General features: G+C 38.0%; 1 protein-coding gene across 6 annotated transcripts in view; it reads left to right on the top strand.

The window, feature by feature from the left end:
* Positions 1–1,140: 1,140 nt before the first annotated feature.
* KDM4C (lysine demethylase 4C) overlaps positions 1,141–25,795 on the top strand; it is a 251,603-nt gene continuing 226,948 nt past the window's right edge. For 2 of the 6 annotated variants that reach the window (XM_071425056.1, XM_071425057.1), the window contains exons 1-4: positions 1,141–1,522; positions 14,711–14,875; positions 20,654–20,829; positions 23,569–23,683. In XM_071425056.1, the coding sequence (XP_071281157.1) occupies positions 14,732–14,875; positions 20,654–20,829; positions 23,569–23,683 (435 nt within the window). In that variant the 5' untranslated portion in view covers positions 1,141–1,522; positions 14,711–14,731. Of the gene's footprint in view, positions 1,523–1,640; positions 1,780–14,710; positions 14,876–20,653; positions 20,830–23,568; positions 23,684–25,795 lie in introns of those variants that run through there. The other 4 variants (XM_071425053.1, XM_071425058.1, XM_071425054.1 and 1 more) reach the window with 3 other exon arrangements.

Genomic DNA, 25,795 nt, shown 5'->3' with positions numbered 1-25,795 from the left:
AAAATTATAGCAGTAGGTATGCTCCCCTCCAAAAAACAACAACAACAACAAAAAAACAAAAACAAAAAAAAAACCAAAACCAAAAAGAAAAAAAAAAAAAACAACCCCCCAAAAAAGCCCCCAAAAAACAAAACCAAAAAAAGCCCAGAAAGTCCTGGGGCTTTTTCAGGCTTCTTTAGTACTAAAAAATGTCATCAACTCTCAAAGATGAATATAACTATAACTTCTTTTAACATAATAGGTATATTTGAGGAAGGACTGAAGTGGTCTTGTCCTTCAGTCATATTCTGGTTGTTTTTCACTACTTTCTAGAACAAAGAAGCAAAAAGCATAGATTACTGATGAGTAAGAAAAGTCAAAGCATATCATACAGTGATTAAACCACAGTCTGATTCATTTTAGCAGCATCTGAACAGTCAAAATTATACTGTACCATGGCACTTCAGAAAGGAAAGACACCACATTGAGCACTATGAGCTTTTGCCACCAAAAGCAACATTAAACTTTTGCAAACAAAATCACATTTGTACAGCAGTACTGATTGATAGGGGACACTATGGCATACAGATTGATTAGGATAACCATTTCGACCTCGCAGCTTGCTCTGAGAGATCCACCATTCCTACGGACCTGAAAGGTCCTGCCAATTCTGAGGTTACGAGCCTAAGTAGAGGGACTTCTTCACAAAAAGGGTTATTAGTGGAATCGGTTGCCGAGGAAGGTGATGGAGTCACCGCTCCCGGAGGTGATTAAGAAAACATCTGGCACTCAGTGCCATGCTCTGGCTGACTTGGTGGTGTTCGGTCATGGGTTGGACTCGACGGCCTCAAAAAGTTTTTTCCAACCTAGCTGATCCTGTGATTCTCTAAAAGACCGACTATGCTCTAAGCTTTGCGCTGGCATTTTCCCCGGGTGCGTCCGGGTGGGTGCACCGGCTGCTCACGGGCCGGGCCCGGAGAAGCGGGCAGGCGCCTTCCAGCCCGCAGGAGCGGTGGATCCGCCCGAGAAGGCTGCCAGGCCGCCCTGACCCGCGCTGCCTGCTCCGCCTTCCCACAGCGCCGCTGCCCCGCCCGGAAGCGCCGCCTCCCGCTCCCGGCACGTGACGCGCCGGGTGCCTCTCCCTTGGTCACGTGCGCTGCCCCCCGCGAGCGCGCGTGCGCATCCAGCAGCTGTCATCCGAAATCCGGGAGCGAGGTGCCTGCCGTGCGGGCAGGGCAGCGGCAGCCTCGAGGGGGGACCCGGCGGCGGCAGGGAACAGGCCTGTCCCTGTCCCTGTCCCTGTCCCTGTCCCTGTCCCTGCCCCTGTCCCTGTCCCTGCCCCTGCCGTGCTCTGCTCTGCTCTGCCCAGTCCCGCCCAGCCCCGTCCCGTCCTGTCCCCTCCTGTCCCCTCCCGTCCCACGCCGCCCCGCCCCGCCCCTCATCCCTTCCTCCTGCCGCGCCTGCCTGCTGGAGCCTCTCCCGGACAGGTGCGGAGGGAGCGCCTAGCTGGCCCTGGCGGCGGCCGCGGGTGTGCGGCGCGGAGGTATGGGGCTGGGGGCGAGCGGGGGAGGCGGCGGGGCGGCCGAAGTGGGTCGGGCCAGGTCGGAGCGGGGGTGCGCGGCGGGTCCCGGCGGCGGGGCATCGCCGGGCGGGCCCGGTTCCGGGCCGCGGGGCGGAGCGGCCGAAGTGCCGCCGGGCAGCTCCCGCAGGCGCGATGGGTCCCGCGGCAGCCCCCGCGCCGGCAGGGGATGGGTGCGGGGACTCCGAGCCGCGGACGAGAGGGTGGCGGCTGCGACCGAGGTGGGGAAGCGAAACCGGCGGCAGTGGGAAAAGTGGATCTGGCGTTCCTGCCTCCCGCTGGCAGTTCTGGGTCGGGGCTGCCGTGGGAGCTCTCCGGGAGGTCGGGCGGGTTCTCCGCGTGGTCGAAATGCGTGGACGGAGTGAAATAGACCTTTTTCTCTCTCCGTGTCTGTCAGGGATTTGATGAAATTGTTGCGGGCTTTCCAGATAGTCTCTTTTTGGTGCAGCTCGTTCGTTCCTGCATGTAGCTAAGACTTCAGGATTGTGTGCTGAGTGAAGAACCGAATTAAGCGCCTGTTCCACATCTGTCCGTGGTTGTAAAACGCTTTTGAAGCAGGTTTTGGGATCAGGTCTCTCTGTCATGGTAGTAGTCTTCTCTTGGTGAGGTTACTCTCCTCTGATTTTAGCTGAGAAAGTCAGTGGGAAGTGTGTGCAAAGTATTATTTCTGATAGGTTAACTATGTTAGGAAAAATACTCGTGTGTCCGTGTGTTGGTTAAAACAATGATACTAGCTCAGAGAATAAACGGCATTTATATTTTGCTTTTTGAAGTGCAGCTTTATGATTCTTTGCCGAGAATTACCAACTATAGGAACTGAAGTTACTATTTAGTGGCTACTAAACCAGCACCTTTTAAGCGGAATCACTTTTTCCACAAGAAAGAAACTTAGTGACACCTCATGCAGTGGGGGGTTTTTTGTGTCTATGGGATAAAATTTGACTTGGGCTTTACCTTTATTTTTGCTGGTACTGTCATAAGTAGCTGGTGGCACTGCTTCACAGAAGTATTTTCCAAACACGAGAAGATGGAAAACACAAACATGATTCCTGTTTCAGTAGTTGAAATGAGAGTAAGTTGAACTACTGATCCTCATGCTGTTTTTTTTTCTCCAGCTTAGGTTTGGAGTGGTGTTGGTGTTAGCATTTTCCTTTCTAGGGACTGACCCCGGAAACAATATGTATCACCCAGATATGTAGACATAGTTAAATAGCTGTTGGATCAGAGTTGCAATAAAGTATATGAGAGAAAAGTCTTCGGTCAGTGCTGTTTTAAAAAAACCTAATCTGATTTTGTCTCTGATGTCTTCTTTTTTTTCTTAATGGTAAATACCATAAAATAGGGGAAAAAAAATAAAATCCTGTAAGTTTTACTCTTTAATTATTGCTGAGTATTGCATGGAGTACTTTGTATCTCTTGAGCTAATTTCTAAACAAATCAAATAAATAGTTCTGCACTAAATCTGAGTGCACAATCAGTATTACATTCAAATAATAAAATTCTGTTGTCAACTGCTCATTATTAGAATATTCCTCAGGTAATATTAGCAAACATAGTAATTTTTAAAAAATGCAATTTTATGCTTAAGTGTATTATAAAATACTGGGTCAAATAGGTTATAGATTAAGGACTTCCTGGGTTTAAACAGCTCTTAGTTGGTCTAATTCTTAGTTCTGCAGGTAATTCACTTTGATATTCAATTTTTTTATTAGTTTTCTTTTAGTGAGATATATTTCATATCAACATTATGCTGAACAGAATGTGAATAGGGTTGTGGTGCTGTTAAAGGTGGATTTCCATCCTACCACCTCCAATATAAATGAGAAAAGCTTCACCCTAACAACTTTTGAAACGTGAATTCAGTATACATGGAGCTTCAAAGGGAAGATGTATTACCTGTTAATATAAGGTATTTGCAAGATATCTGAATGATCACAGGGATTGTTCAAAAAGTGATTTTCTGAAATGTTAAGATTTTAATACTTCTCTAGTAAAAATCTCCGTAGTCACTTGATAGTTTGATAATTCATATCTCAAAATCAGCAAGTGATGTAGTGAGTTTTTCTCTTGATTTTTGTTTAGAATCACAGAAGACGTAGGATATTTTGAAGATACACAATATTTTATACTTGGAGGGTAGTAATTGTTGTGTAATCAAATCATATAATGAAGATGTTAATAAAAATTTGCTGGTCCAAAGTCCCAATATCTGTTATAAATGAAGATTTATTGTAGTTTTGTTATATGAAGACTTACAGTTTACTTCAGGTTTCATAAGTGACGTTGTATGTCGTAATTAATTCTGCTGTAGTCTTACCCTTTCCTCCAACCTAATTTCACTTGTTTACAGTTGTGGAATTGCACATAGCAGTTGAGTTGTTGGCTTTGTCTCTGTTAGTAGTTGTACAACTGAGCTATGCAAAAAAATCACTTTTATCCGTAATTTTGTTTGTGTCCAACATTTGTGGGACAGAATATTTGGGACACTATATTTAGGACAGTATACCTTGAAAACTGAGGACCATCTATAGTATCATTATAATCTATATAAACAAAGATTAGAAAACATGTCAGAATTTTAAATTTAAGGTATTAAAGTTGCCAGAGTTAAGGTTCAAAACACATCTCTTAATGAAAACTGAATACTGAAAAAAATCCAGTGTCTAGTCAGTTTCTGATTCTCAGACAAGCTGGGATGATTCATTGACTGATGCAGATATTTTAGGGAACTTTTACAAACAAAATATGCTCCAGGTCCTTTGTGACATTCCAGTAAAATGTAGAGTGACTTGATTGGATTGTTGGGATTTACCTCATTACACCTGCGATACCCTGCTGGATTTTGTCTAATAAAATTAAGACTAGTGATTAGCAGGTAACTTGTCTCTAAGAAGACCTAGATAAATACTTATATTCAGGGTAGATGTTGTATGACAGACATGACTGTGCTCAGTCAGGTTTTGTTTCACTTTCACAGTTTATTTCTTTGATGAAAAAAGTATATAAGTTGCCAAAATGGTAAATGAGCCTATGGCTTTGTAGCTGGATAAATTGTCTCTAGTCATAACTGTTTTGAAAAACAGTAATTTCCATTTAAAAATAAATTGGGGAAAAGTGTAGAAGTCTGTAATCTAAGCTACAAATAAAGACATAGAAAAAAAGTTTTAGAAATCAAACTCTTCATATCTGGGTTTGACTTGATGGAATTATTTGGAGTATGTGATTTGAATAAATTATGGTAAATATTTCAAAGCTGAGATAAGTAAAAGATTTAAAACTTGAAAAAACAATTAATTAATAATAGAGGAAAAACATTTTCTTAACTGATTTGTTGCCTTCAGAGGTGTAGTACAGTTTATACTTAGGTGAGTTGGTGAAACTTGTAAACTCACAGTGTTGTGGAAATCTCCTTTATATTTATTGTGATGCAGCTCTGTGCAGAGTCATAGAATATTGGAAGGAACACACAAGGACCCCTGAGTTCATCTCCTGGTTTTGCACACAACCACTCCAAAAATCATACCATGTGCCTGAGAGCATTGTCCAAATGCTTGTTGGACTCTGTCAGGCTTAGAGCGGTGACCGCTTTCCTGGAGAACTCATTCCAGTGCCCAGCCACCCTCTGGGTGAAGAGCCTTTTCCTGATATCCGACGTAAATCTCCCCTGACACAGATTCAGGCCATTCCCTTGGGTCCTCTCACTGTCACCACAGAGAAGAGCTCAGTGCCTGCCCCTCCTCTTCCCCTCATGAGGAAGTTGTAACTGCAATGAGGTCTCTCCTCGTCTCCAGATTGAGCAGAGGCCTTAGCTGCTCCTCATGTGGCTTCCCCTTAAGGCCCTTTACAGTTGAACTTGCTCCTTTTGTCAGATAAAATATTGTGGGTAAGAACCATGTAGATAGCATTATGTGAGTTCATTGGGTGGTCTGCCACCCTGTTAAATAGTATGTCATTTCAGGGGCCTGGGATCAGTCTGGAGTGAGGAGCTTTTGGTCATGCAAGCTGACCGTATGTGTGCTTTCAGTCATAACAACAGAAAGGCATGACGTTGCTGGATGTGGCTTGGCCACTAGGTATTTGGTCTGTGGTAAATTAGGCCAAAATGTGAGGGCAGGGGAATTGGAACTAGTCTTTGAATTAGGAAACCCTTTATGAGGATGGAAGTGCTCACACTGAAGGTAAACTTTTTTAGTAGTGCAGAAATGCAGTTTCAGGTGTTCCATAAGTAAGCAGGTTTAGAGAGACAAGTACATCTTTCTGTTTCTCAGGTTATAGAGCCTCATTTATGTGTTTGGTGTTTTTTGTTTATTCTTTTTCTTCCCCTTTCATGCTGTCCTCATTCAGCTTCTAATAAAGGATTTGCTATATAGTGGTTCCTTGGGAAAATTATTATCACAGTTGCTGTGGCATATCCCTGAAAAAAAATATATGTTTTGATTTTAAGGACTTGTAAAGTCGTAGAGTTTGGAGTTGGAAGGGACACACAGCGACACCTGAGTTCATCTCCTGGTTCTGCACACAACCTATAAGGACTCCTATAAGAGCTGTAAGGGTATCTTTTGGGAGGAGACTTGTTAGAGGAGTTAATTAAATGCTATATAGGCAGAAATGACAGACCTACTAAAACTGTGCTTTAAAAAGTGCTTAATTAGGAAGGAGTTCACATCTACCACCTGTGATTTCTATCCCTAGCAATATTATAGGCTGCATTAGCAATGAATATTTTTCTGAAATTTCAGGTACTTGTAACTTAGCTTTTTGAAAACTGAGAGTTAGGCCAAACCACTGTCTGGACTCTTTGAGGACTACACCCAAGTTTGAAAACGTTACACCATTGTGTGAGTTGCTGGTTTACTTGCATCTTAAATAGTGCTTTCAGCTTGGATATTCTTTTCCCTTGACTAAAAGTAATTTACTGGAATGGTAGAGATCCAGATGATCAGAAATATGGAATGAATTTTCTTTGGTGAGACTAGAAGTTTTCAGCTTAGGAGGAAGACAGACAGTGTGAGACCATGGTGAAGACAGTGTAAGACCTGTATGGTCTGAAGGTAGATAAGAGCAGTTAGATAGTTGTTCTCAGAATTCACATGAGCTATGAGATGAAACTAAAATGTGAAATATTCAACATACACAGAGGAAGATATATCACTTAGCATGTTGTTGATTGTAGAGTGCTTCATCATGAAATGTTTTCAATATTAAAGGCTGACAAAAGTTCAAAATCATGGGGAAAAATCATCACACTCTGCAAAATGTAGTAATATCCTCTATGTTTAAGGATTCCTTGGTATATACATTGCTGAAGAATGAGATAGTATTCTGAAAATGTGTATTATAAGCTATCCCAACACTTACGTATATCTAGATACCTGCTATTAAGAATTGTGAAGATGTGGAGACTAGTTAGTTCTTGATAACTTGCTTTTGCCATTACTGGAGGCTGTTACATGCTGCTTTTATTTAGGACTATGGATTTCATACCTGTGTTTTAATAATAAAAAGTAGTAACTCTTGAGTCATGAGTAGCAGATAAAAATGAGAAAAATACGTTTTCTGTATTTTTTTTCCCTTGCCCTTTGTCCCAGATCACTTATTTCAAGATGTTTTTCATGCTGTGTGCCTGGTGTGAGAGAAGAATATCTAGGAATGAATTCAAGTAATTTTTCAGTTCAAAATTTATGGGCTCAAGTTAAACCAATTTATAATTTTGAAACATTGTTGCTGTAGGGTAGTACCAGACATAGAAATTTAAGCTTGTAATGAAGCTTGCAAACTATTCAGAGCTTTGTGGTAAAATAGGGGTGGTTTCAGGATCTTCAGAATATGGTTGTCTACCCAGATTCTTGGTTTTTTAAGTTTGTAGAATCTATTAAAATCTTCAGTACTTTTAACATTTATAAACTTGAGTCTTTCTGATGATGGTGAATATCTGAGGAATACATACCTAACCATGAGATTTGGCCTCATACCACAAATACAAAGCATTATGTTCCATATATTTATTTTCACTGTTAATACAGTCAAATAACCTAAGTAGCAGATTTGGAATTCCTGATGGATAGGATCTCTTTTGAAGCCGGAAACATAAAGTAGGCAGACATAATTGCTTGCACATTTACCATTATTAAAGGAACAATTCAAACATAACTATGCAAACTCAAATTACACTGAGAATTAACTATTTGCATGCCCAGTAACTGTTGAACATGCAAACTGTGCTTTTGTGTTTCCAGTTGCCTGAAAGTGCACCAGTGCAATATTTTGGATATTTGAATTTGCTTTGCTGAACAGTACAAGGGGTTGGATGGTACCTGCTTACAGAATGCTAACAACTTCTTAAAACTGATGAATCTACTCACAGAGTTTTTACTTTTAAGTAAAATTGCTGCTGAAACTAATATAGATTAAGGCACAATTTTCTACTACTTGTTTCCTTTCCTGCTTATGCAGAGCTGGTGGTTCAAACATGGTTATTTTGCAAAACAGCCTCAAAAAAAAAAGCTGGGCCTTCCTGTACATGTCTTTCTCTGGACAAGTTTTTCTTGTTGCTATCTACTGAAAAAAAGTTATCAGAATGAATTCTTGTCAAATGTTTGTTTCCCCATATTTAGTGTGTGTGAAAATTTGGAAGAAAAGTTAAAAAATGTGTGTTTTAATTTATCTGTGAGAAGTGGTGACCTTAAGAGATTTGATTTTTTCCCATCTTCCTTCATACTTTTTTTCTTCTGCTGGAGTTTGTTTTATGTAATTTGTTTAATTTTGGTAGTAGAGTAAAGCTTGTGTACATTGCAATGTTATGTATTAGAACACAGAGATTAAAATAATCTTATCTTTTAAAATATGAACACATTTATTTTATGATGCAGTGGCCTATTGTTATTTATTGCTTTTCCATGTTAGCTAATAATTTTGTGAATAGCAGAGTAGATGTATTGGTCTGTGCTTTTTTGTTTTTTTTCAACAGTGCTTTCAGTAGAGGGGACTGCCCTAAGTAGGCAGTCAAGAGATGCGTTCCAGAAAGCATCTTTGGAAGAATTATTTTGTAAAGTCTTTTGTAGTCTGGAGCCAGAAAGTTTGGATTCCCCGCTGATGGTGAGCGGAATTCACAGTACTGGTTAGTTTATTTTTGGCTAGAAGCAAAAAGAAGTGTATAGCCTTCAGAGCATAATATTAAGGTGGAGAGAGAATATTGTAATACTAAAAGTTGGTTTAATGTAGTGAAGGCTACAGGTTTTTGTGCCTTTTAACTAACTGCAAATTAACACATGCTGTTTTTCTAGTATGTGGACATTACAAAGAAGCAGTTCAATGTTTTGGCACTGGAGGCTGGAAATTGTAGCTGCTTAGTACTAATTTGTAAAGGCTGTGATGGGGTATAGAGGTCCTTCCCTTTTCTTAGGATACAGAAGAAACAATTATGTAGATTTTGCAATTACCAAAAAACATGTGGACTAAAATGTGTTATCAAGCATGTAACATGAACACTTCTGTTCTTTAGTATCTGTTATGTCTGTACAAGCTGTGCACTTTAGATTTTGCGTGATTTGTTTAAAAAGCAAGATTTGTTTTCCTGTCATCATAACTAGTGAAATATGTTTGCATCTTGGATTATGTAAATCATTGTAGCATTATTGAGATTTCATCTTGCTCTGTGTGAGCTTTTCTAGTGTTGGACTCTGGCGTTTTTAGTTCATCAGATTTCTTGGGCTACATACTGGCATAGATGTGGATGATTGAACTTTGCTGACCTCATGTTTTCACTTCTGCAGTATTAAGACTAATGTAGCATTAATATTCTCCTAGCTGATGATTTGAGGATTTTAACAGGGCCTTGCAATGGCTATAAACTTTTCAAAAGAAGGATCAGGTTCTTGAACCTAGTTCCTGGCTAGACAACTTAGCTGTTTAGCTGGCAACTTTGGACAAACTACATGCTTATATTTTATTTACATTCTGAGTTGTTTAATCAGACACTTTTAAGACATAGGCAGACTACTTGGTCACTAAGAAATTGAAGGTTTATGGACAGGCTGTGGAGTTTATTGGATCAGGTTCATAGCTTGGGCTTGTTTGACTAAAGCTTTCCCATGATTAGCTAAAAAGCTTCTTTCAATGTTATGTAAAGTACTAATGCATGATAATTTGAGTGAGGTTTTTTCACATTTTTTCACATTACCCTTTGTTTTTCTAGGTAATTATGGGCATCTTTTTCAGTGTGCAGTAGTGTCATACAAGGGGACAGAAAATGTCTGATTACATGCTGATATGAGGGACTTAGAATACCTGTAAAATTTTCCTGTATACATATTACTTGTCTCTCTGTTTCATAAAGTACATCCTGGGCATGTTGGCCTTCTTTTTATAACTTTGTATTTACTAATAATTTGCACATTTTCATTGTGTAGTAGTCAATAAAAGCTCTGGAAGTTTTATTTCTTAGATTGTACAGCTTATCACAAAATAAGTAGTTACATATACACTTAAGTGCAATAATTAAGTCAGCAATAATATGATTGCAGTGCAGATTTTGTGTTAGAATGGTCTTCTAGTAGTTGTGATTTTTGTCTGCCTCTGAAGCCTCTTAACTATGACACTGGAGTATATATTATGCTCTCTTGTCTTAATGATTTGGCTAGGGTATAACTGAATTTTTTGCGTGTGAGAAAAATACCAAAAGTAGGCATTGTTTGGAGAAAGAATGTAGGACTCCAGAGAATTCTTTCAAAGTCCTTGAAAGAATTATATATTGTGTTAGAAGTTAATAGAACTGAATTGGAAGGCCAACATTTTCTGATTAGTTCGCAGCATAGCGTTATTTTTTGTGTTAAATTTAGACATTGTAACTCAGTACTTACCTCTTGCCTACTGTTTCAGATTGGTGTTTGTAACGAAGAAATGCAATAATGAAATTTTAAAACAGATTTAAGAAGTTACAACTGATAGATCATAGTTATAAAGAAGATGATGAGTTACTAAGAAACCATAAAATTAATAGAAACATCTAATGGACTTCTAGCATAGCAAATTCTTCATAGCCTTTATGATCTTTGTGCCACCTGATTGAAAAATGTTATATGGTTGAATCTTCTTAAGGAGTTCTTGCAAACATTGTGCTTATCAAGGAGCAGCTTTACCCAGTAAGTTAATGAGAAGGTGTTTTTAACTGAGGAAGAAGGGTTACACAAGAGCATGGATTGAATAGTTTATTTCTACTGAAAGTAACACAGCTGTCTGGTCTGTATGCTCATTGTTTAGGGGTCTGGACCCTAAGATAGATGGAAGCTGGTAGAAACGAGATCTGTGAAGGGCAGGATTTGTATTTTTTACATTGCAATGAAGCTGGGCAAAAATTCAGCATTTCTAACACTCTACACATGTGTTCATAATTAGTTGAAATTTATTAATTCTGCTTGTGATACAGATTGAGGTTCCTCACAGTGCAATATGTTACATACTTGAGTGTGTACTTAGTTACAGAGAGAAAAGGGAATAATCTTGTGAGTATCTTCACAAACAGGATTTTAAGAGTCTGGTAGCCAGGCAAGAATGCTGAGGTGCGGTTGTGACAGCGTGAGTTAATCATAGTTTATTAACTCAATTAACAACCCTTAATTTAATTGAATTTCTTCATTGTGTCAAAGCACCAGGGTAAGTATATTCAGTTGATTTGTTATGTGGCTGTTTTCAGAGCAGCTTATCTATTAAAACTGGTGTATTTTGCTGAGATGTTTTGGTTAAGAGAAATTTTTATCATGGTACTTTATGCAATGATAACTTTGTTATTATTGCATAAGTTGTCGTGCCTGGTGCTTGAAATCAGACATTGGCAAAAATAATCCTGCAGCTTTTCTCATAGCTGAACCACTTAGATATCAATTTTTCTTGTCTCCTTACCCTTTTGCATAAGGAATTTATGAAATATTTCAAACTTTTACCCTTTCACATTAAAAAATTAATTCCAAAGAAGAGAGAGCTTGAAGGCTATAGGAATGAATACAGGCACTGTGATTTCTTATGCTCTTCACCCACAGAGAAAATGAAGATTAAATAGCTGGTAAGAGGTTTCCTTTTGACACTCACTTTCCATATATACAATTTTATTTCATGTGTTTACATAGTAACTGCAAGTTAATTGGTAAATCAAGTTATGCTTTTGGAAATGGGCTTCATCTGTGATGTAGGGAAAGGTGATGTAGGTGACATCTGACACTGTGTGCTCGTATGAGTTGGCAGAATTAATACTAACTTGTGTGTTTAGCTGGTACAGGGCTATGTTTGGGATTCAGTATGAGAATAATGCTGATAAGACAATGATATTTTGGTTGTTGTCAGATAGTGCTTAATCTTAATCAGGACTTTTCAGTGTTTTGCACTCTTCCAGTAAGGAGATGCACAAAAACCTGTGAGGGAGTTGACCCAGACTGGCCGAAGGGCTGTTCAAAACCGCAGAATGGCATGCCCAGGATATAACATGGATGAGTTACCCAGAAAGGTGGCTGATGACCACCAGTTTGTATTGTGTATCACCTGGGCTTTTTTTCTCTCTCTCTCTATGATAATAATAAACAAAAATAATTTTTACTTAGTTTTAATTATTAAGCTGTTTTTAACTTGTGAATTTTTACTTTTTCACTTATTCTCCTTCCAATCTCATTATGAATGGGGGAAATGTGATCAGATGGGTGGTATTTAATTGCCAGTTTGGCACCCAGTGTTTGACATGAAGGGTTGAGGTAACCACAGATCTGATCAGAGCATGTTAGAAGAAATTTTTTACAAGCAGTTTTTCGTAAGGTTAGTGAAGAATTTTGTGAACGGCAGATGGCACATGGTGATTTATACTTGGGAATTGCAGCACCTTCTGATCTGAAGGTAATGTTTATCTGTCACTTGCCTAAAGTTCAATCCTTTCATGATTACTATATCCTGGTGAATGAAATGGAAATAACTTTTGCTTTTAGTCAGTCTTAATGTATAAATGGAAATCAGAGGAAATGCTGATTTTATGTGTATAGCTTACTTGCTTTTTTTCTCTGTTGAAGTTTTCAGAGAATGAGCAGGAATATAGTCTTGTTGTTAAACTGCTGATAGTGAGAGCTAGAAAATCCAAGTGCTCTTCCTCTGTATTTGCAGTGTGAGTGGGAAGTGAATAATTGGTTGTCATGGTTTAATGTAGTTTAGTTCTTAGTTAAGGAAAAAAAAAATCATGAGCTACGGAAGTGATTCCCTGTAAGGACCTTAGGAGCTTCCTTTGGACCTGGCAGAACCAATCAGCTGGCTAGTTTTGAATATTGACACCCTGTTAAACCACTTAAGAGAGCTGAATATGCCTTTGTGAAATCACACTTAAAGACGAACAAGCCCCGGGAAAAACTCTCTTGCTTCCGGCCTTCGAACAGGTAACTAGATGCTGGTCAGGCCAGGCCCTGCTCTGCTGTGGGCCCCACATGGCCTGGCTGGGCCGGGCCCTGCTTTGCTGCAGCGCTGGCCGGGCTGGGACCTGCTCATGGCCAGGTTGGCCTGCAGCATGGCTCAGCTGAGATTTTGCTACTACTGCCAAGTTCCAACCATGGCTGGTGGGCCAGGCCTGCTCTGCTCAGCTTCAGGTGGAGCCCAGTCAGACTCTGCTCCAGCCATGAGCTGCCTAGCCATCCTTCTGGCACTGCGGAAAATCATGCAGCTGAGAACAGAGGTGGCTCTGCAGCCCTGTGCAAAAAAGCAGCCCCACAGCTGGAGTTGAATGTGGCAGGGGCCAGGAAACAGCCATGCTGCCAGAATGGCTGCTGCCCGGCAGAGGTCACATAACCATCTATAGGCCAGGGCGAGATATTAACTGTTTTAGTGCACAGATGAAACTTGCAGACATCAATCCTCTCTCAAATGAGAGAAAAAGGAAAGGGTGAAGACACATAAAGAAAATAACATGGAGACACCAAGGTCAGTGAAGAAGGAGTCAAATCCCACATGGGAGGATAATGAGGAGATGCCTTAGTCTTGGGCTGAAATTCTCTTGTAAGGCTATGGTGAAGATATAATTGATAAACCAGACTTTTTTTCCCTGTAACTCATGGAATGCATTTGGGAGGATGTAGTATTCTAGCTACAGCCGTGAGCAGAAGCACCAGTGTTGAAGCAAGCAGATGTTGAAGTAGCTGTGATCTAGTGAGAAGCTTGAACAGAGATATGAGAGAGATGAGAAACATGGCCCCAGGGATGAGAGAAGAAAACCTTTGTTCCCAGAGATAAAAGAACTTTTGTTTCTATACTAGAACAGCTTATGCTTAAAATTGCACCCCAAGTAAACTGAGGTGACCCATGGTGGTAGCTGTGGGAAGACTACCAAACCATGGGAAGAACTTCACGATTTCGGATTTCTGGGTGGCTGCAATTCATGAAAATTGAAAGCATGAGAGAACTGTTTCTTGTGGAGAAGTCTCCATAGCATGGCAGGAGAGACTTCTCTCCCTAAGTGAACTGAAGAAAGATTATTTTAAAAGCAGTAAATTGACTGAAAATACCAGATTTGTCTCTTTATGTTGGAAGCAGGAAAAGAAAGAAGAGTTAGGGGAAGGAGAAGTGTTCTGAAGGTTTTTTCTAATTTCTTACTGTTTTTTCTTTTACTTCTGTTAATAAAGTTTTCTTTATACCCTTTAAAGTTTTGAGCCTGCTTTGCTCTACTCCTTATCTTGCAGCAAAAAATGAGTAAATTATTCTAATGGGTGCTCTGGCATTTGGCCACTGCTAGATCCAGTACATTGTTTTTCTCCATTTCTTGAATGGAAATAGTGATATTCTATTAAACATGTAGCTTTGTTATTCTGGGTTATGCCTATGTAATGTAACTCTCTAGACAGAGAATGTGCAGATGGATCTGCACAGGAAGATCCTAGATTAACTTGGAAACATGCTGTAAAAGCAGAGGTATGGACTGGACTGTGTGCTTGTCATTTACAAGTGTTTGTGCTGGATAAAGGCTGAGTATTCTCAAAAGAGTAAGGATAAAACATAAGCATTTCTTTTGTGCCTTTTATATTAGCCTGGGCAGATAATTGTAGATAATTTTTTTCTGTTTGAAACCATGTATGTTGAAAGTCAGAATTGGTTTTACAGATTATTCTCTACAGTGTATGATTTTTTTTTTTTTAACAGGTAGATTGAAATTGAACCAGAATGGCTGCTGTTACCTCAGATAGTCCTCCAAACCCAAGCTGCAAAATCATGACTTTTAGGCCTTCGATGGATGAATTCCGGGAATTCAACAAATACTTAGCACACATGGAATCACAAGGTGCTCATAGGGCTGGAGTTGCAAAGGTAAACATGTATAACATAGAAGAAAATGCTCCTAATACCTGATCTCCCATTACTTGTATTTTGCTGATTACAAACTTGACCTTTTTATTTTTTTTTTCTAAATTATTTTCAAGGAGTAGTTAATGATTTGTTACTATTTTAAGAAAGAGCCTTTCAGTGTCTGATACTTCATGCAGACTAATGAAGGTGTTGTGTTGTGTTTCTTCTGTAACTGTAAGTTGTTTACAAGTTTACAATAGCAAAAAAGGATCTCTTTCCAAGTAGATTCAAACTATATTTGGTCAAATCAGAACAAAGCAGGGAGTTGATAGTATAAATGAAAGTAGTCCTGATATACCAGGTGTTGAACTTGATGTTTTAGGGTCGTGTAAAGCTTTCCTGGAGCAAATAATCCCACTTCATTATGGCGAACATAAAGATGTTAAGGCAGCATTTGAATGGAAATAGTTTTCTTGTTCTTGTTAGTGAGAACTTCAGGCACACTAACTGCAGCTGTATTGCTCTTTGAGCAATGGCGCATCCAAGATCTTAGAGCAGGAGTTTCTCCCCTATCAGAGAGGGATTGTCAGAGGTTCAGTCTGACATAATTTAGTGATACATCATATAATTGTTTATGCTGTGTTCGTTTTGCCACTTTTCAAACGAGCAGAAATCAGTGCAAATCTAGAATTACCAGCTTAGTTATTTTAAGTACTCTGTGGGAGCAGCTATCTCCATCACTGGGTTTTGAAGCTAATGTTGCATGGTCAAGGCATTTAGAATTTGAGTGAGGAGGAACAAAACTTGAAATCCTTCGTTTCCCCCCTGCCCATTCCTGCCTCCTGCTTCCTGTGAAACAAAGCAAAACTGAACTCCTCACTCTTTGAAAACCTTGTACATTGTTTTTTTTTTTTTTAATTTGATCTGATAGAGTACATAGGTTATATTCTCAAAATTTTCTCTGCCAAAAGAAGTAGAAATGTGATAAATAGACAACAGTGGAAGGCCTGTGCTGAATTTTCCTATGTTCAGCTATATTCTGGAACTTGTTTGTCTGTATGGGGATGACGCATTGCAGTCCTTTAATCTTGAGTAGTGACCTTCACTGTAGTGGTATCTTCTTGCTTGGTTGAACAGCATTAAAGCATCTCTTGCTGTTTTCAGTCTGTCAGGTACTTTCAACACATTACTGGGTTGTCTTGAGAATTTTATATTCTGTTTTTCACTATATTTTGATAATATCTCAAAAATTTATAAATAAAATTTAACCAACTAAGTGTTTTTTAAAACAAATCTTATCATGTGAATAATTAATGCTGCAAAAGTTTAAGGGACATTTTCTAAGTTTTTGATATTAGCTTTAAAATAACAGGAAAAAAATCAGTTTTGATAGTAATCAAAAATTAACTTAATTAAGGAACCTCATTTTTTTTAAGTCCAGGATGTACTGTCTCAGGTATGAATGCAAGAAGAATAATGACTACCAGAAGAACTATATGTATTTGCAGAAACAGTAATTTAAGTTCTAAACAGAGAACACAATCAGGGTAGGCATACACAACACTTTAGGTTAAATGTGAATGTGTAAAGGGAGAAGACCTGTTACCTGTGTAGAAGAGCATGTGTGTGTAAATGGGGATGAAATGACTATAAGACTTGCAGATATTGAAGGAAGGAGTATAGGAAATGTTAAAAAACCTGCAACCGCCATTGAAGTTCCTAATACTATGTCTGAAACAAGTAATTAAGGTACCAGACAAACAATATCAAACCATTGCCAAAGCAGATAATGTACTGTGGCATCCCTTGAGCAAATTGGCAAAAAAATTGCCATTAGGCTTTTGAAAGTCTGAAATGAGCTTAGGGAACAGAAAATCTATTTTAGTCTTACTGTTACAGAGGATTCCATACTTAAAAAGAAAGACAAAGGCTGAAAGCAGTAGGACAAAGGATAAGGGACACTGATAGATTAGTTTTTAGCAGAGTCTTTAGCAGAGAATGAGGTGTTTAGAAAACTCAAACTGCATTGATAAAGAGCAAAAGAGTTAAATTAATTTGCAGTCACACTGGCAAGTAGAGAATTTCAGAACACTATGCTGAAAATAGATACCAGCAAGTGCAAGAAAAACAACTTTCAAATGAGCCGGGGAGTAATAGTTACATAGAAGTAGTAGCCAGTGCCATTCAAAATCAGATCTATGGGAGATTACCAGTATATGAAAGAGGATTTAACAGAAATGTATGGGTTGATAGCACTCTGCTATCAGTACTGACGTGCAGTCTTCATGCAGGAGACTGACTGGTATAATAAGACATCCCTATCTAAAACTGCATGTTTATTGCACTAAACGATACTAGACTATATTAATATGCTTAGGATCTTTGATAAATAAATAAATATGCAAATGGAAAAGTCTTGCCTTAGGTTTTTCCTTTTTCATATTTGAGCATTCAACAATGCGATTGATGAATTTGATCAAGGTTGCTCCCGTTGAATAAATCTAACTTGCTTGACTTAGAAGACACTATTTTTACTAAAGGAAATATGAAGAGTCTTCAGTGGGACAGGTCAGTGGTAAGACTACAGAGACTTAGTCATTATTTCCAGCTCTTATACTGGCTAGCTGTGTGTTGCTTTGAACATGATATATTAACATCTTCAGTCTTTGTCTTTGTCTTCCTTAGAAAATGCAAATTTTTTGGGGCAGAAAGTTTATTTTTATCTTCTTTTAAACTTCTTTTTGTGTATCAGTCCCCACAGAATTCACTTCTCTAACCAGCACTCCAATTATAACAGTAATAAACATACTCCAGTTAGCTGGAAGGGGATATTTTGAACCCGTATTTATAAAAATATTTTTATTGCTTAAAGCGCATTGACCTTGAACTAAATAAGATAATGCAAATTTTGCTTTTCAGTATTCATGTATTTGAGCCAAACCTCTGACTTCATGCTTAATAATCATGAAAATGGAAATCTCTATGCACATATTTGATTTGTATGCATATTTTCTGAATGCATGACTTCTCTTCTTCCAAACTAACATTTCATATTTTGTTAATGTGAGTATAATTTAAGTGTTCTGTGAAAGAAATAAGTAGGAATCACAAGATGATTGGATTATTTTTTTTCTCTAAAAGCAAACAACACTGAAACTTGCTAAATAGTTATTGTACAGCAGAAGTCCTGTGGAAGCTGAGAAGGAAAAGAGAAAAGAGGGAGTTGCATTTGTGTAAAAACTAGATAAAAACTGTTTATGTGTAAAATAAAAACATTAGCTATGAAAGTAGGTTACTATTAGATAAATTTACTTTGGCTTGATGTTTGTCTTTCACTGTGTGCTTTTTGCCCTGATGGTCTTGACTGGACTTCTTAGGATTGTTTGAATACATTAACATTAAAATATGCCTATTTGTGATTGTTTTCCAAAGCTAGCAAATGATCTTAGGATCTATCTGTTTTAGAATTTTATTACTTTCGTGGAGAGATGAAATAGTGAAATTTCTAATGGACTCTTATAGATGGAATCCTAAAATGTTTGTAAGAAAACAGTCTAGCTGTGTAGCTTAAGGACTGCCTCCTTGTGATCCCTTTATTAAAAGTATTACAGAGATACCTCTGCCTGAATTAAGGTGCAAACAAGAGCGTATGCTGAAGTCAGAGTATGGATTTTGTTTAACAGTAAATATGAGAGAGAGAGATAGAAAGAAATAGAAAAGGAGAGGAGAGAAAAGGGGGAGAGAAAAAAAGGGGGAGAGAAAGAGAGTGACAGAGAGACAGGTTAAGTAGAAATATGACCACTGTGGTTTCCATCTTCACCACCTTATTCTGGTCTTCTTGGTGGTGACGGTTGCCCAAAACCCACGGAATTCAGTAGATTAATACACATTTGGACCAGGTGTGAATGCCTAGGTAGCTGACCTCAGTGTTGGGGGTGAGTTTGATACTGTCTCTTGGAACAGACTCTGGATCTGTTGCATCCCTTTCCCTCAGTGAGGAGTCTGGGAGTGCTTCAGGGTTTTTGGTGGCTTATGACGCCTCCTCAGCTGCCTCTCACATGAATGCCCGGTGGATATGGCAATCCAGGGGTGGGAGGGATTTGCAACTGAGCCAGCTGAGTGTATGGGAGAATGGGTGTTCACTCCCCATTCTCATGCCACTCATGCCTAGAGGTTATTACCCCCAAAACTTCTCCTCTTCCCCATGGGGGAGTGTGAGCAAACCTGGCCTCAGCAGATGGGCCTGTGGGCTACGGTCTCCCCCACCCCAAATCTAACCAGAGCTGATTTTCAGGACAGCTGCTGGGTTTGGCTTTCTTGTGGATGCCTTCTTCTCCCTCAGCCTTGCTTGCTTCTCCCTAGACCAGAGATAATTGAACAATCATGTCAGATGAAGTATATTATCTTATCTTTCTGCAGGTGCTTAAACTCACAGTTCAAAGTTCCAGGCATATTCAGGGAAGGGTGTGCTTAGGTGGGCACAGTTTCTTTATACAGTTTTACCATAATGGGGAAGAAGTCCTTGAGGACAATGTTTAAGCCTTTAACCTTAAAATTTCAGTCTCTCACACCTACCTCTAAATTTTGAATTAATTATTCAAATACTATCAATCACTTGTTGCATGTTTATAAGAGCTGTCCTACTTTGTTGTAAGATACTTTAAAAGTTTCCAAGCCATGGTTCATGGAAATTTGCTTTGAACTTAGCAGAAGAATGAAAGTAATGAGTGGATAAAAGACATGTCATTAAGCCTTTGGGCAAGTAGAAGTTCAAAAACGAAACCAAGTCAAAAAATTTCTATATAAAATTTTTTGTTGCTCTATTTTAGAAGTGATACATCTAGAGTTATTTGTTTTCTGCTGAAATAATATATGCAAGAAATGTTCAAAATTACTCAGCCAGTTTAAGAATACTGGTACGACTACAGGCTTCTTTGAAATTCTTAATGATTTCTTCTGCTAACATTTCAGAATCTGCTGAGGAGTTTTCATAGACTGTGGGTAGTTCTGTGGTATTTGAAATAAATGCATTAACTTTACAACTGGTTAATCTGCACATAGCTTTAATCTTCAATTATGAGGATTAAATCATGTAATTATAAAAGCTAATGTATTTAAATTAGTGCATATGCTTACTGTAATAGAGCTGTACCCTGTGGTTTATGGCGAGTAAATTGAACAGATTTGGAAATCTAAAACAGCTGTATTTTTCCATTCTTCATTAAAAAATAGAGTTATAAATACTGTTTATACCAAATAATGTTTAGACAGCAGGCTGACAGGTTTTTTTAGGAACTTTTATTTTAATTGAGGATAAAAATTTTATATCTTTGAAATTTTAGGTGTGGAAAAGACATCTAAGATCCTTCAGCCCAACTTTTGACTTAGCACCTGCATGTTCACCTCTAAACTGTATCTCCAAATGCAACATCCATACATTTTTTTAACGCTAAATGTATATGATGTTATGGATTGCAAACCATTTGTCAGTTATAAGGCTTTCTGATTAGAAAAAATTTATCAACTCTGTTATTATAAATGTGTATTTTTGCACAATTGCCTAAGAATTGCTGTAGATTGGTGAGTTGCTAGTTGTGCTTTGAGGAGATACTGGGCATGTTCTGAATGGGTTTTTACAGTGTTTAGGAGCACTTACAGTATCAGTTAATGTGAAACAGCTGGTACGCAAATGTTCCTTTGATCATGTGGGCATATTCAACTGTTCCTTCAATTTTTTTCCAGGATGTTTTGAATTGTTACTGCAACTGTGCTGTTCTGCTTTGTTTCCTGTATATAAAGGTTATCCCACCAAAAGAATGGAAGCCGAGAAAGCATTATGATGATATTGAAGATTTGGTGATTCCTGCTCCAATTCAACAGATGGTCACTGGCCAGTCTGGACTTTTCACACAATACAATATTCAGAAAAAGCCCATGACAGTGAAGGAGTTCAGGGATCTAGCCAACAGTGACAAGTATGTACTCTTGCTTATTTAGACTAATTTATTAGTCTTAATTTATCTTCACATGTTATAATTTATCTTCACATGTTGTGGTTTCTTTGAATTGTACAAGGCTGCTGGTGATTTCTTTTACTTTTTTCCCTGTCTCTCAAGGTATGGAAGGGTACCACAGTGTAAGTATTGCTTGTGTTTGTTATTGAAAGCATCCGATGCCATGACAGCAATAAAGCATCTGAAAAACCTGAGACGTAATGCTTTCTGTCTACCTTTTTTCCTTTATCTTCCAGAAGATACAGAAAATAGTGAAGATGATACAGATATGTATCTGAGTTTTAATTTAATTACACCTATTAATGTTTAATTCCTAGATACTAGAATGGCCTATCACCATGTAAGTCTGAAAACTCCAATATCTTTTATAACCAATCCAGAAGCTTTTGCATTAATTGAAGACAACTCAGTGGTACCTAGTGAATGTCAGTGTTATGGTTATGGCAAGATGAATATTATGGAAGGGGAAAAAAAGTTTGTGAAGGGCTGGGCACTGTACTGCAATGTTTCAAATTGTTGAGCATTCCAAGAAGAGGGAATTGAAAGAAGGAATTCTTGCCTGTCATTTTGGCCACATAACAAGAACATATTTTACTTGACTATCTCCTCAAAACTGAGTGGAAGTGGTTTCTGGAAGATGAGTCAAAGGATCTTAGAAAGAAAAGATACTTGAATGAGAAAGGTAATACTGCCTTAGTTTGAAGGCAAGTTTCTATTATAGGTTAATTAAGAAATTAGGTATAAGAATAGAAGCTGTTATCAAGATCAAGAAAAACCAGGACATCTAAAGCTTTTAAAGAGGCTCCTTACTGAATGTTCCATGGGAACCTATTATGTAGTTCTTGAAATTATTTGTTTAGTAAATATTAGAGATGAGAGTAAATCATATGATCTATATGGTATTTGATGTGATTTTCAATAATACTTTTTAATTGATGTTAAAGTTTACCTTTTTTTAACCCCTAATAACTTGAAGTACACTAATTTCTTAATTGATTAATGTAGAAATGCTGGGAAGTTTTTCATATGTATCATAGTGTTAAGTTTATTATATTCACCATGGAATATTATATTCACCAACGTCTCTGATTTCAATTTTTATGGTTTTTACTGAAATCAGATGGCAACTTAATTTTGCATGCAAATGTAGAACAGTTGGGAGGACTTCCTGTCTATTACTAGCTGTAGGTCTTTCCAAATACTTGTCACTGCTCTTGAGCAAATGTATCACATAACATTCTATGATACACTTACTGCAGTCGATATTTCTTAAACTATCAAGTATCTGAGAGCCTCTGTAGTCCCATAAAAATAATTTTGTTCCTTAAAGGAGAAGACTTCTCTGTTAAAGACTTTTTTCTTGAGTATTAGGGTGTAGCCTATTTCCTTTGGGTAAGAGAGAAGGGCCATGAGCATCTAAATTAAATCCCAGTTGCTTTTAAAAGGATCAAGTGTACTCAGTCTAATGCATTTAATCTTTTATTTGTTTAGACATTTGCAGCTCTCCATTGAACCAAAATGCTTCTCTACTTGACCCCTGGGAAATAGGAGCATATCCACATTCTGTAATCAAGGAGTTCATGTGTGCATATTACTCACGGCCCAACAGAAATACAATCTGATTTCTGGAGCTATCATTAGAAATAATAAAACAATTCTGTTGCTGAGAATGCTTTGGTTAAGATGTGTTTAGCTTTGTTTTTTTCTTTTTTTTTTTGTCTCTGTTCAGAGTTATTACATGATGTAAAATGTGATGTAATATGTAATAATGTACTTGGTCTCAGTGTTGTATGTTTGGATTTTCTTTCCAGTTGTTCAGGTGTAGCATACTGGCAATTCTACAATGAAACTGTAGTTTTTAGAGTTGCAATAATAGGGGAGTATGTTTTCTTTTCTGAAGACTTACATATGGAAGTACAGAGGTCTGACAAAGGATCCTGAGGCACAGCTGTTGATAGATGTTTCCATGGTAGTGTGTTTTTCTTGTTCCCACAAGATTTTGAAAGGCTACATGAGTAACCTTTCAAAAGTATTTACTTAGGGATATTTAAGCATGTAAGCGTGTGTTACGTATCTTGTGCTGTTATAAATGAATAAAAAAGAAAAGTTCTCCTAAATATTTATTTTCTCTGTATTGTAGAATTTCTTTGGGATCAGCTGTTTGAAACACAGCTTTTCTTGAAAGGGTTTTCTGGGGCGGGAAGAAGACAAGAAAGTATTGGTTTTGCCTGTGATGGCTGCATGGCTGAGTTAGTTTACATTGTTCTGAGACAAGATTGTACAGGACCTATATCTGAGTCTTTGCAGAGCTGGTAGTGAGGTAGGAAAAAAATAAACACTTGTTGTGTTTTCCATATGTGTCTTTTTTTACAGAAGAGAAATAAAAGGGAGGCGCTCAGGCTAAGGATGGTTGGTAAATGGGCTGATTTGCTGCTGGAGACTGAACCAAATATTGTGTGGGTTGGTGGATGAGTTTAGTTACTGTAGCTATCAGGTAGGAGGTTTCCATCATATGGTTAACCATGAAACTAAGAATTCAGGACATCTGGTAATTCTTCCGTTTCAGAGAATTTGAAATAAAGTGACTTCATCTAGAAGGTTCATAGCATAGTCTATTGTCCACGCCATAGAAGCGTAGTCCATTGTAGAGGCAGTTGTTGAAAGATGGTGATGAACCTTTGCCTAACTCTTTCTCTGCAGATACCGCACTCCAAGATATGTAGACTATGAAGATCTGGAGCGTAAATACTGGAAGAACTTGACTTTTGTGGCACCAATTTATGGAGCAGATATCAATGGGAGCATTTATGATGAAGTATGCATAGTTTTTTATGAAGTTTATCCCTTCCAGCCCTCTTTCAAAGGGTACTCTACTTAGAGGATACACTCTTGCTTTGTGACTGAGAATCTGTCTTTTGAAATCTTTGTGTTACTCCTTAAAGTCTCCAACCAAGGTTGAAATTAACTCTACATCTGCAAGAGTCAGACCGTTCTGTCCTTAGACAGTAGAATATTGCTGCTCTTCCTGATCATGACTCTTCCATTTCTTCACTTCAAACTCTCCAGAACTTTGAGATATCTTCCTACTTATTTGTTTATTAACGTTCTAGTATGTATGTTTCCTGTGTGTATCTGTGGACACTTAGAGATATTTTAACTAAGTTTTATTTTAAAATTAAAAGATGGATACTTTTATATCTCTTTACTGAGGAGTATTGGTAGCTGTACTTCATGCTTGGAATGTCTGCAGTTTCCTGGAAATGTACTTACTCATATTGTTTACCTCTCAATTAGAAATTAATTTTGCTGGTAACTTGCCAAGATCTCCATGGATGATGAAAGGACTTTTAAAACAGATCTCATTATCCAAAGAATAACAGATATCCATTGATATCAATTAGGCTATGTAAGTAAAACAGGAACTAGATTTCTAAAGCATTATTTAAGAAATGAGACTGAGAGAAGATATATTAGCATTTCAGAAAATATTTGAGGATTTAAAAAATATAGGACAAACATACATGAAAAGAAAGTACCATATGTGAAGTTCTTGGGTTATTTCATGTTCTATGTAACTGCCTTTTCCAATCATTAGGAAAAAAAAGTATGATTTTGCTGTGGCAGATGGTCTGGGGCTCTCCTGGTGTTTCACAGTTCTTCACAGAAGACAAATTGAAGACTGTCCAGAGATAAATACAGTCAGCCAATATGGCTGAATGCAGTTCAGTTCTTGCACTGAGTTATGTGATCTTTGAAAGACAGCTAAGAATGTCCAATGGTATGTTGTTTAGAGAAAGCAAGTTCAAATTCCCTTGTGTGTCCACATAGCTGCTTCAAGAAATTGTTTAGAAAATAATTGAAGATACTAATTCGGAATGTTTCTGTGGAGAGACATTCTAGGTGGCTGTTGCTTTGTGAAGATCAACACAAGACACAGAAAAAGTGTTTCAAGAAATAGAAGCTTTCCCTTTTTCTTCTCTGATCTTTGTGTCTTTTTTGTTGGCAGATAATGCCTTATGGTATAACTTTTTACAAAGGTATGCTTTTTTTGGATTGTGGTTTTTTTTTTGTCTTGAGTATCTTAGTTTACTCTTGCATGAGCAACATTTCCAAAGAAAAGAGGTTGAATGCAATAATACCCAATGTGAAAGTGCTGATTGGTCAAAGAGAAGGTCAGAGATCTCCTTCTTACAGAATTACACTCTTGGAAAGACGAGGAAGGGAGGTCAAATAAAAGCAAAGAGGAAAGTGAGAAAAGCAGCATTCAGGGATCCTAACTCAGATGTTAAGTGCGTAGGAGAAGGAAACAAAGCACTAAAGGTTGCAGTGACTGGGGAAGAAAGCAATAAAAGTTAAAATAAAGAAACCTTGATGCCTATAATAAAATGGGTAACATTTAAAAATAAATAACAAAGGAGAAATATTAGTGAAAGGAGTTGACATTAAGGAATGTGACAGATTGAGCACTTAATGTGACAGCCAGGTGTTGGTGTACAACCCACTTCGTGTATAGAGGACAAGAAGGAATATACTCTGGTACCAAAGTGTTGGTGAGAAAGTTATGGTGCTGCTGATCAATATGTTGTCTCTCAGAATAATTTTGCTGCAGTTAGTTTTTGGCCAGCAGATGGTGTACTTGCACAACTAATATTTTTCATGTCGTAGTGCTTGAAGATAGTCTTAAGAAGGATCTTTTCTATTTTGTTTGACATTGGAGATTGTTCTCATGTCTTCATTCAATTTCCTTCAGGATTGTGATTATTTGGGAAAAGGAGATGAACACAACTCATTGACCTTTTGGGCAGCATTCAGGAGAAAGCGTATGGTGGGATTAGTTTGTCATGGCAGCTTATTTGCAAGAAACAAAACAAATGCTTACTTTTTACGAAATACATATTGTAGAAAATAGTGTGTTACAGATGTTACA

This window comes from Agelaius tricolor, unplaced genomic scaffold, assembly GCF_023055355.1.
Source record: "Agelaius tricolor isolate 1412-34295 unplaced genomic scaffold, bAgeTri1.0.p SCAF_4, whole genome shotgun sequence".
NCBI lineage: Eukaryota > Metazoa > Chordata > Aves > Passeriformes > Icteridae > Agelaius > Agelaius tricolor.
Note: the sequence above shows the minus strand (reverse complement) of the source record. Positions and strands in the feature narration are given on the sequence as shown.